This window comes from Sinocyclocheilus grahami, unplaced genomic scaffold (assembly GCF_001515645.1).
Source record: "Sinocyclocheilus grahami isolate Dianchi unplaced genomic scaffold, SAMN03320097.WGS_v1.1 scaffold1441.1, whole genome shotgun sequence".
Lineage (NCBI taxonomy): Eukaryota > Metazoa > Chordata > Actinopteri > Cypriniformes > Cyprinidae > Sinocyclocheilus > Sinocyclocheilus grahami.
In genome coordinates, this window is record NW_015506620.1 from 13628 (window position 1) to 24783 (window position 11156).

General features: G+C 39.4%; 1 protein-coding gene across 1 annotated transcript in view; it reads right to left on the reverse strand.

The window, feature by feature from the left end:
• The window catches only part of LOC107570324 (SLAM family member 9-like), a gene marked incomplete at its 3' end in the record, with an annotated part of 8801 nt that extends 2122 nt beyond the window's left edge, over nucleotides 1-6679 (reverse strand). Inside the window, exons 1-2 of the mRNA XM_016256545.1 lie at nucleotides 6631-6679; nucleotides 3891-4211 (exon numbers count right to left, since the gene is read on the reverse strand). Coding sequence (XP_016112031.1) covers nucleotides 3891-4211; nucleotides 6631-6679 — 370 coding nt within the window. The remainder of the gene's footprint in view (nucleotides 1-3890; nucleotides 4212-6630) is intronic.
• Between the last annotated feature and the right edge of the window lie 4477 nt (nucleotides 6680-11156).

Here is an 11156-nt window from a genome sequence, read left to right on the forward strand (position 1 = left end):
GAGTCACACGACTCACATTCACCACTGAACACAACAATGAACAATTCTGGCATGATGATGATCCTGATGATGGTGAAGAACAGTCTCTGGTAATGTTAGGAACAGGTAGACGAGCTGCAAAACACGAGAGAATAAACTGAAATTTGGATACATTCACAACAATTTTATTTTCTGTTCAGAGTGTACAGTGATCATTTACTTCCTTCAGCCTGAGACTTATTCATTTCACTCTTGGTGTGAAAAGGCCTTTATAGTTGCCAAAAATATAACTTTTGGATTTTTTTGTTATTAAAACAAATATGTAAGCCCAGCCTAGGTGACAAAAAAGTAATGCAAAAGTAACATAATGCATTATTTTCCATAAACAGTAACTAATGTAATTAGTTACTTTTGTATGGAGTAATGCTCCGGTTACTTATGTAACCACAGTTCCCTTTCGAATGGTCTCTTTCGTTGCATTAACACGCTTTGGCGAAACTCCTCTTTACTCTGGTACTGAAGCCTGATTTATTCAAGTTCGTGTAGCTCCACAAACAAATGGCTTTCAACCCGCCAAAAGAGGTGGAGCCGAATGTGCCATTTAGTCAGAATCTTTCAACTGAAGCGACAGTCATAGACTAGTGTGCAGCCTTATATCACGGCAGCCTGTGCAACACTAGTTCCCTTCTCTCAGGGAACCGAGGTTATGATAGTAGCCGGAGAGTTCCCTTTTGAACGGTCTCTCCCATTGTTTTAACACACTTTGGGGAATGTATCCAATAGCGGCGTGTTATAAGCGAATGCAAAATGAAGCCGCTCTGCAAGCCCAGCCCCAGAGCGCTTGCACTGAGGGCTTCTGTAAGCATGAGCTAACAATGAGACCCGAGCCACTTAGGCTAAAGACTACATAAAAAATCTGACCCATTACAAGTGAGATTAGGTGAATTTAAGCAGACAAAATACGTGCCTTTTAAAACCTGGTGAAGGAGGACAGTGACGACCAGCTGGCAGCTGCACAGATATCACCAATAGAAATCCCGCTGACCAAGCCCAAGTGGAGGCCATTCCTCTGGTGAAGTGGGCCCTCACTCCTACAGGACATTGCAAGCCTGCTGAGTTGTAAACCAGGGCTATAGCATCGACTATCGAACGATATAGTCTCTGCTTCGTAACCGGCAGCCCTTTAGAGTGGCCTCCGCAGCATACAAATAGCTGCTCTGAGTGCTGAAACAGACCAGAGCGCTCAACATACACTCTATGAGAGTGGATTTGGACCCTGCTCACCTCCTCAATTAGGGAGCGCTAGAAGGGTGATGACTTGTGATCTGAACAGAGTGTAGAGAACTTTAGGCACATAGTCGTGTCTTGGCTTGAGGACAACTCTACAGTCGTTAGGCCCAAATTCAAGACATGAAGCACTGATCAGCAGGTCACCCACTCTTTTTCGCTAAAGCCAAAAGGAGGCTGAAGAAAACAAAAATAACATAATTTACTCAACCATTCTTCTCCCCCGAGTTACGTCTTCCGCCGTTTTAGAGCGTATTACAATGCATACGCAGGCTTTCCCCTAAGCGTAAACAACGCTTATTATGCAGATTATGTTCATGCGCACGCTTTCCCACTGAAGGTAAACAATACTGATTACGTCAAATACATGCTTGGGTAGTCTCCAAAATGGCAGAAGACGTAACTCGGGGGAGAACAGTTGAGTAAATTGTTATTTTTGTTTTCTTTGCGCAAAAAAAAAGTATTCTAATAGCTTTGCAAAATTGAAGTTGAGTCACTGGTGTCACATGGACTGTTTTACCAATGTCCTTACTACATTTCTGGACCTGGGAATATTACAGTTGCTTTGCTCTCTATGGAGGGTCAGAGAGCTCTCACATTTCATCAAAAATATCTTAATTTGTTTCCGAAGATGGAACGAAGGTCTTACGGGTTTGGAAAGACATGAGGGTGAGTAATTAATGACAGAATGCTCATTTTTGGGTGAACTATCCCTTTAAGCGACAGGGGCCCGAAATTGGCCGACTTTAGCGGCTCGAAGGGAGGGCCCTATAAGGCCCTGAGGACTATAGATAGATCCCAAGTCGGCACCATGTGAGGGTGAGGTAGATTCAATCTGTGAGTTCCCCTCAGAAACTTAAAGACCAGGTAATTTCTGCTGATTGACTGGCCAGCCACGAGAGAATGATTTGCCGTGATGACTGCCTTATAAACTTTGAGCATAAACTTTCTGGAAGGGAGGCACCCCTTATCCAGCAGCTCTTGTAGAAAGTTTAGCACATAGGACATGTCGCAAGAGGATGGGACCTTGTTCCGTGCTGCACACCAGTCAGCGAAAACCCACTATTTAAGGGCATAGAGAAGTCTCGTAGATGGGACCCTAGCCTCCAAAATGGTATTAGTTATAAAGACTCCTAACAAGGGGCCAAACATGAAGGCTCCGCAGATCTGTCTGGGGATGCCAAATCATGCCCTTCGCTTGCGAGTGGAGGTCCTTCCTCAATGGTATCAGCCAGGGGGCTGTTGATAGCAGCTGAATCATCTCAGGGACCATATCTGTGTGTCGTGTTCTTTAACATTCCGCTTAGAAAAAAGATGCTGTGACGCCAAGCCCCATAATGTAAGAAGAAAGCCATCATGTTTACAACTGTGACAATGAGCACTTATCAGGATCAACTAAACACTGGATTTTCAAAAGTATGTGGAATATTTAAAGTTTGCAGCATAGAATCTTTAAAATACTTCCAAGAGTTTTACACACCGGTCTGTTATTGTGGGGACATTTCCACACCCCTAAACATGATGTGGAACAAAATGAAATGTTATTGTTTGCTTTACCTGTCAGTCATATGGCCTCTTGGGTGGGCCTTGACCATTCAAAGTGGTCAAGGTTCCCAGATCTTCTGGCGTCATTCTGAAGGTCTGGCTACACAAGACGAGTATTGGAGGGGCCGCATTTGAAGCAGGCCAAGAGGAATCACAGGGGAAGCAGCTGAAATGAGGCCAAGCATCCTCTGGAAAGTCCTGAGGGGACCTGAAGTCCCTAGTCTGAATGACACCGATAGCCACTGAACTGTCAGGGAGCGTTCCAGCATGCCTGCATCTGGGCGGAGTTGATAACTGTACCAAAAAGATTACTGGCTGGCTGGGAGACAAAAAGCTCTTGGCTAGATTGATTCTCAACCCAAGCTGCTCCAGGTGGCTCAGCAGCAGTGACCTGTGAGCGATAAGTTCCTGTTCTCACCTGGTTAAAACCAGAAAATCGTCGAGGTAATTCAAGATGCAGATTACCATCTGCCTCAGAGGTGAGAAAGCCGAATCTACGCTCTTCATAAAATTGTGCCGGGCCAGAGACAGTCCAAATGGCAGGACTGTATATTGATAGGTCACTCCCTCATATGCAAATCTTAAGAACGGTCTGTGATGGGGGCTAACGGTCTTTGATGTAAGTTATTGAGTCTGAGCTACAACAGTAGACGAAGATCAGCTCAATGAATAAATGTTAATAGCACTACTGCCTTACCTGAACATGTGTGACATAGTTTGCTGATGTTGAGATGTCTGGTCTGGTTGCTGATGGGATTGTTGAGCACACAGCTGTAGGTGTTTTTATCCTGATATTCCACATCCAGAGGTAGAGAGAGACTGATGCTGAGATCAGACACACTGATGCTGGACAATAAACAGTTTCCTTTGTACCAAGAGAGAGTCGCATGACTCACATTAACCACTGAACACAACAATGAACAATATGATGATCCTGATGATGATGAAGAACACTCTCTGGTAATGTTAGGAACAGGTAGACGAGCTGTAAAACATGAGAGTGAGTGTTTATACAATCTGTCACCTTAAACTATAAAACAAGAATATGTAAAAAGACAGCACAAATTATCTCTACTCACCATAGACAGAAACACTGAATGTTTTTGATGACCATTTCACACCAATTATGTCTAGTTTATAGAGTCCAGCGTATTCAGATGTGATGTTTGTGATGGTCAGGGATCCAGTTTGATGATCCAGCCTCAGTCTATCTCTGAATCTCACATCCAGAACACCATCATATGTGGATACGATTTGTTTATCTCGACTGCTTTCAGCTAAGAGAGAGTTGTCAGCTCCAAATTTCCACAGAATGTCATCCTCTTCACGTATTTCAGTAACATCAGTGTTTAGAGTGACAGAATCTCCCTCCATCACTGACACTGTCTCACCAAACACACCTGGAAAATAAAAAGATTTTACATATATTAAGGTACAAAGGTTAAGAATTAAGAAGCAACAGATATTAAATTTTCTTTTTGACTGACAAGCAGAAACTTCTGTCTGATAAACAGTGTTGGGAATGTTACTTTGGCAATGTAATAGGTTACAGATTCCCAGTTACCCTATTTAAATTGTAATAAGTAGTGGAACTATTTCAATTACTTTATTAAAGTAATGTAACTGATTACATTTGATTACTTTTTGATTATCTTATTACAATTTCTAACAAATGTTTTCAACTGTTAATCTTTTGAAACATGTAAACCATGCAGGGTTAACCTTACAGTAGTACACTGGCATCTAAAGATGCTTAAAAAAAACAACAAAAAAAAACATTTAATCTTAAAAAAAAAAATAATAATAATAATAATCATATACATAAAACCAAATCGGAAATAAAATATTAAATGTGACCCTGGACCACAAAACCAGTCATAAGGGTATTTTTTTAATTGAGATGTATACATCATATGAAAGCTGAATAAATAAGCTTTCCATTGGTGTATGGTTTGTTAGAATAGGACAATATTTGGAATCTGAGGGTGAAAAGAAAAAAAAAAAAATTTCAGAATATTGAGAAAATCACCTTTAAAGTTGTCCAAATGAAGTTCTTAGCAATGCATATTACTAATCACAAATTAAGTTTTTATATATTTACGGTAGGGAATTTACAAAATAAAATGATCTTTACTTAATATCCTAATTATTTTTGGCATAAAAGAAAAATCAATAATTTTGACCCCTACAATGTATTGTTGGCTATTGCTACAAATATACATGTGCAACTTATGACTGGTTTTGTGCTTCAGGGTCACAAATAAGCATGTATTATTATAAGCATACTATTCTGTGTCCTAAACTCCTGAAACACTGGTCAATGCAATTTGGGAAAGAAATCAATCAAATCGGTATGTGTGTAAAAAGTATTCAGATGTAACCCCCTTTGTAATTGCTAAAATTTTCATAAGTAACTGTAATTTAATTACACATTTTTTTCTCAGTAACTGTAACAGAAAACAGTTACATTTATTTTGTAATTAAATTATGTAATTCCGTTACATGTAACTTACTCCCCAACACTGCTGATAAAATGACTGCAGATAAAGAAAAATACAATATCAACTGTCTTTATAAACTGTTACCATTAAAGAGAGACTATTAGTATCAAGCAGACAGAAAAAAAAACCTTACAGCAGCACTTAAAGATTGCCTGAAAAATTATATTTATAGTGTCAAATAATGGAAAAAGGACAGACAACTAGGATGCTTACATAATCATATGAGACCTCTTTCAGGCCACTTTCTTCAAGTAATTAAAGTAACACATTGCTTTTAAATTTACAGCGAAATATCTGAGTTACTTTTTCAAATAAGTAACACAGGTTACTTTGTTTTTACTATTTGTTGCCTGACAGTTCTCCTGACCCCATGTTGATAGAAATTGTGAGTAAGTGTTGAGGAAGAGACACTTCCTTCAGCCTGAGGCTTATTCATTTCACTCTTGGTGTGAAAGGGCCTTCACAGACAGTTTTTTTTTTTTTTAATTAAAAACAAATATGTAAGCCCAGCCCAGGTGACAAAAATAACAGAAAAGTAACATACTTTACTTTCCATAAAAAGTAACTAATGTAATTAGTTATTTTTTATGGAGTAACGCAATATCGTAATGGATTAATTTTAAAAGTAACTTTCCCCTGCAATGTTAAGAACACATTTAACCCTGCAGCTATAACAACCCTGTGGACCCCCTTCATAATAGCTTAATGCCACATGTCTTCCACCACAAGAACTGTTATTATTATTAGTAGTAGTAGTATTATACATTTTTACTAAGTATAGTATCCAACACACAGTTATATAGTGGATTTTCAGTCTATTTAGTGCATTAAAAACATAAACAATGCAGCAACAACTTTTGCAGTCATGTGACTTTCTTAAGGAGATTACTTTAAGGGGGGGGGGGGGGGAAAATATAAACTCTGCAGGGCTGTGGAGACCCCTGCTTTAAAGTAATGGAGAGACAGGATTAAAGTTAGTTTAAATGCAAGTCTGCTTATTTTTAAACAAAGTTTAAAGATTGGTGCAATAGAACTGTTAAATCACGATTAATCCTTAATCTGTGTGGTGCAACAAATCCTTAAATTTAATTTGTTTTAAAGTTATGTTTATAGAGGACAATTAATGTGCAGCATTTATTAAACAAATACTTGATAATTATTGCAGATTGAATTTAAAGATAAATAAATAAATAAACACGTAACATAGAATATTAAATGTATTTTTAGTACCTAAATTGTACCGCCCATTTTGTTTGAGTGTAGCAGCTACATTATTACTCTGAGATGGAAAAAATGAAACCATATAATTAAAACTTACCAATCAGATTCCACCAGCACAAACAGAACAATACAGACATGCGAGACATTTTCTTCAAAAGTTCACCAGCATATCTAATAACACAATGTGCTGAAAACACAGTAGAACTGTCAATGTGTTGTGTGAATCCTCCCCTGACACAGTTTGACCCTCCCAGTTCACATGCTGTATTTGCATATGATATAATGTTTTAGTTCATCTGGCCCTTATTCAAGGGGTCATCGGATGCCCATTTTCCACAAGTTGATATGATTCTGTGGGGTCTTAATAAAAAGTATATAACATACTTTGGTTAAAATTTCTCAATGTTCGTGTAAAATAACACCCATTTTACCTTGTCAAAAACAGCTTTGTTATTACGAGCTGTTTCTTGCATGTCCCTTTAAATGCTAATGAGCTCTGCTCACCCCACCCCTCTCTTTACATTTTAGCTTCATTCATCGTGAAACTTGCTAACTAGCATATTATTAGGAAAGGCGATTTTGCAAAGATTCATAAAAAAATACCTTATACTCACTTATACTTATTACTCAATACTCACTGTAGGTGAAGCTGGATCACGAATGATTCGCATGAACATAGACACATTTAGGTAGATCGGGGGGCGCATTCCCTTTAAAAACAAACGTAATCCACTGCGTCTTCAGCGGCTCAGATGTCGGGAGTAAATATTACATACAACAACAGAACACCTCAATCGCTTATGAGACATTCTTGTCTACAACCGCTCCAGCGTCAAAACAATGGTGGAATGATGACAGCTCACTCAGGGCGGGTCTGTGCTAAAACCAAAGACTGACACCACTGTCAATCAACAATCGTGGGAGGGGCCTGTGCAGAACTATGTCATTCTGCCAAGAATATGAGAATGGCTTGATATGATAAAGCAGGGGCGGATTAAGCTGGTCAGGGGCCCCTAGGCTGCTCTTTGTGTGAGCAATAATGTAATTTACACATTATTTTTTTTTTAAATTCTCAATGACCAAATACATAAAAATAGTCTGCAAGTGCATTTTGAATTGTTTTAACTAATCATCTTGTAATAAATGTCAATTCAGTTCTATTTCTGAGTATGAATTATCATATGCAGTAAAAGACAAGAACACTCAAGCACTGTAAAAGGTTTTGCCACAAACTCAACTGACTGGCTTCTGACCTTAGAGCTGTACATGAATCATGAGCTTGAACGTTTGACCTCCTAACTGAACTCATTTTCACAAAATGAACATAATAATAAATAATAAGAAATAAAAACAGTATAAATAACAAAAAAACAAACACAATAATGTCTTAAGTGCAAACAACAAGAGCAGCCATAATCAAAGTAAGTTCCTTTCTCAATATTTAAAGTGCACATTTTTCCAAGTATGATACAGAGCTATAGACAACTACACAACCTATTATAGCCTACATACTAATAACAGCCTAGATATGTTATGTAGTCTAATTTGCGCGCATCATCGAGTCGCTCTCAAAAAGCGGGCAACAAAATCGCGTTTGAAAGCGCATGTGCGTTTTACTTTCGGTTTCGATTTAACAATCACGCGAACTCTCGGTGATACCAGGACTCTAGACTGCAACCAAAAGCGACAATTTTTTGCGAATGTGCGAGTTAAAATTTGACGTGGTCGGTGGTCTCATTTGTGCAAGTGCATGGTCTGCGCTGCTCCAAAGCGTCTGCTCTATACGGCACGCGTTGCAGAACCGTGGCACATTGTAGCAGGAGTCAGAATTCACTGATCATGTGAAGAGAGGCGCTTTCAGTGCAAGCGCATCAGGTGTAGAGCCTGGCTTATATTTGCCGCGTCAGAACAAGCAAATTTACGCGAATATCGACGAAACGATGACGGACGGAAGATTTGGTTTTCAAGCTAAAGTAAAGTAGAGGACTGCTTCTTAAACCAGAGGTGGAGAACATGTTGGTATTCTTGTGGAGGAAAAATGCAAGTCCTGTCACCGACAGCCAGTTTAATTTTACTTTTCTTTTTGTTTTCATTTTGAAAAGCGTGTTATCTTTGTTGTTTTCCTCACATTAAGCAATGGAGGCTTGCTTTAATTTTTTATTTGATTCCTTAGTGTTTGCTAGCCATTCTGTAATTTATTAGTCGATATATAGGCCTAATAATACAGCATGTGGTGTATGCCATGCCTCATCTTATTCGTTTTTGTTAATAGACATTATGTAAGCTAGTTTGTCATTGTAGCCTACTGTTTTATTGTTGTGCTTTTTAATTAAAAATGATGTGCTCCTGCAACCGAGAAAGTCAGTCACAAAAGAGCGACCAGTGAGAAGAATGATTCTAGAGTCCTGAATACTGAGCGTGCATTCTACAATACAATACATTCATTTTGTCAGACGCTCTGCAACAAATCCTGAAAGGGGTTTGGATTCGTATGGTTTAAAAAAAAAATCACACTGGGCGGATCTGTTTCATTATAGGGTGGTTGTGTACACACACACTGCCAAGACACATTTTAGTTCAAACAACATGTAAAAAGCGAATTTTGCATCCGATGACCAGGATTGTATTGTAAATAATTATTGTTCTTCTGTGTAAGATATGAGTATGAAACAGTAAAAAGAATGCAACTACAATGAATTGTATATGTGTTTTTGGGAGTATACTAGACAAACATCATTCATAAATTTGACAGACAGTATTACTGGCTGAATATCAAGACACGCAGTGGTCTCTTACGCTCTTGTTTGTGTTTGTGAAAGCTTTATACTGTTTGAATTCATCCAGATAGTCTAATTAATGTCCGAGCTCGGAATTTGCCGGGTTGATTGTCTGCGCGTGCTCCTCCCGAAATTTGTTAATAAAACATCACTTAAAGAACATGAAGACGACACGTATCTACGTCTTCGCGCTGCAGTGCGTAGGGAGCCTCCCAAATTACATTTTCACTTTCATTCGTGACACAACGGTTTCTTAATGCACCTGTACGCTGGATGCCAACCGCTATAAAACAATAAGAAGAAGAAGACACAATAGCTTGGGGTTTACTGAAGAGAAAGAACATAGCACTATTATCTATCAAAATCTGCATTTATTTTTTAGAAAACCTAATGAAAATGAAGCTGCTCTTTATTTCGCCCTTATTGTTCTGGTGTTTACTCGACCATGGTAAGACATTTGGGCTTAATATCTTTCTTTCGGTGTTCTGACGGTTGTGCTAGGCTGTAACAGTAGCGCGCAGACGCTGAAGCAGAATGTTGTATGTTGTATGATGTTGTAATGGGATTGAGAAGGTGTTCCTTTGCCAAGTATGCATTCAACTTGACGTTCAGCCCCCCTCCAACACTCTTTCCCCTGATATTTAAAAAAAGAAAAACAAAAATGCAATTGTATATAGTTTATGAAAACTATAATATTTAATTGTGAAATAGTGCTGTAAATAAAAAAAAAAAATATATATATATATATATAAGGAACAGTGAACCGTTAAATATATTATAGACTACAGTATATTCCTGCATTTGTTTGGGAAAAGGTTCATCTGCGAGCAGATATGACACCACTTTATCATTACATAAAAAACCTTATTTATTTTTATTCACCTTTTATCCCATTTTTTTTTTCGGATTATATAAAGATATTTGAACACTACCCCAATCATAATTCATCTGTAACTTTAATTTGTGAATTTAAAAATGAAAACGTCTCCAGGTTACGAATGTAACCATGGTTCCCAGAGGGAACGAGACGCTGCGTCGGAAACACTTTGGTAACGCCTTCAAGCGTGACCATGCTCTGAATCACATATGAAATCAGTCCAATAGATGGGCGAGACGTCATGGGCGGGTGATGTTGCGACCAGGAAGCTATAAAAGCACATGCGGTGGAACCGGCGTCAGCTTCTAGGAATGAAGCAAGCGCTCACAGGGATGCCGGAAGTATGGCACTGAGACGCAGTGTCTCGTTCCTCAGGGAACCATGGTTACATTTGTAACCTGGAGACGTTCCCCTTCAGGAACTTGAGCTGCTTCGAAAATGCTTTGGGAACGAGTATGCCAGACTTATAAATCCCTGCCTAGTGTGGAAGAGCACAGCTAAGGCGAGAGAAAGGAGCAAGGAGTGGCGCAGAATGCAGGTAGTCACCTGACAAAGTAGGCGGGAACATCCCACAGCGTCCCGAAGGCCAACTTCAGAAGGAGTGAGCCTGGACCCCTAAAGGAGAGGGGAGATCAGATGACTCGAGGCTATGAAAAAGCATCCTGATCCACCGCTTAGCATAAGCTTCTCTGGCCAGAGTCCTCAGCCTCAGCGCACCGTGGAGGAAACATGTAACTAGGGGGTGTCAGGGATGCCGGAAGTATGGCACTGAGACGCAGTGTCTCGTTCCTCAGGGAACCATGGTTACATTTGTAACCTGGAGACGTTCCCCTTCAGGAACTTGAGCTGCTTCGAAAATGCTTTGGGAACGAGTATGCCCACGCGGCCAGACTTATAAATCCCTGCCTAGTGTGGAAGAGCACAGCTAAGGCGAGAGAAAGGAGCAAGGAGTGGCGCAGAATGCAGGTA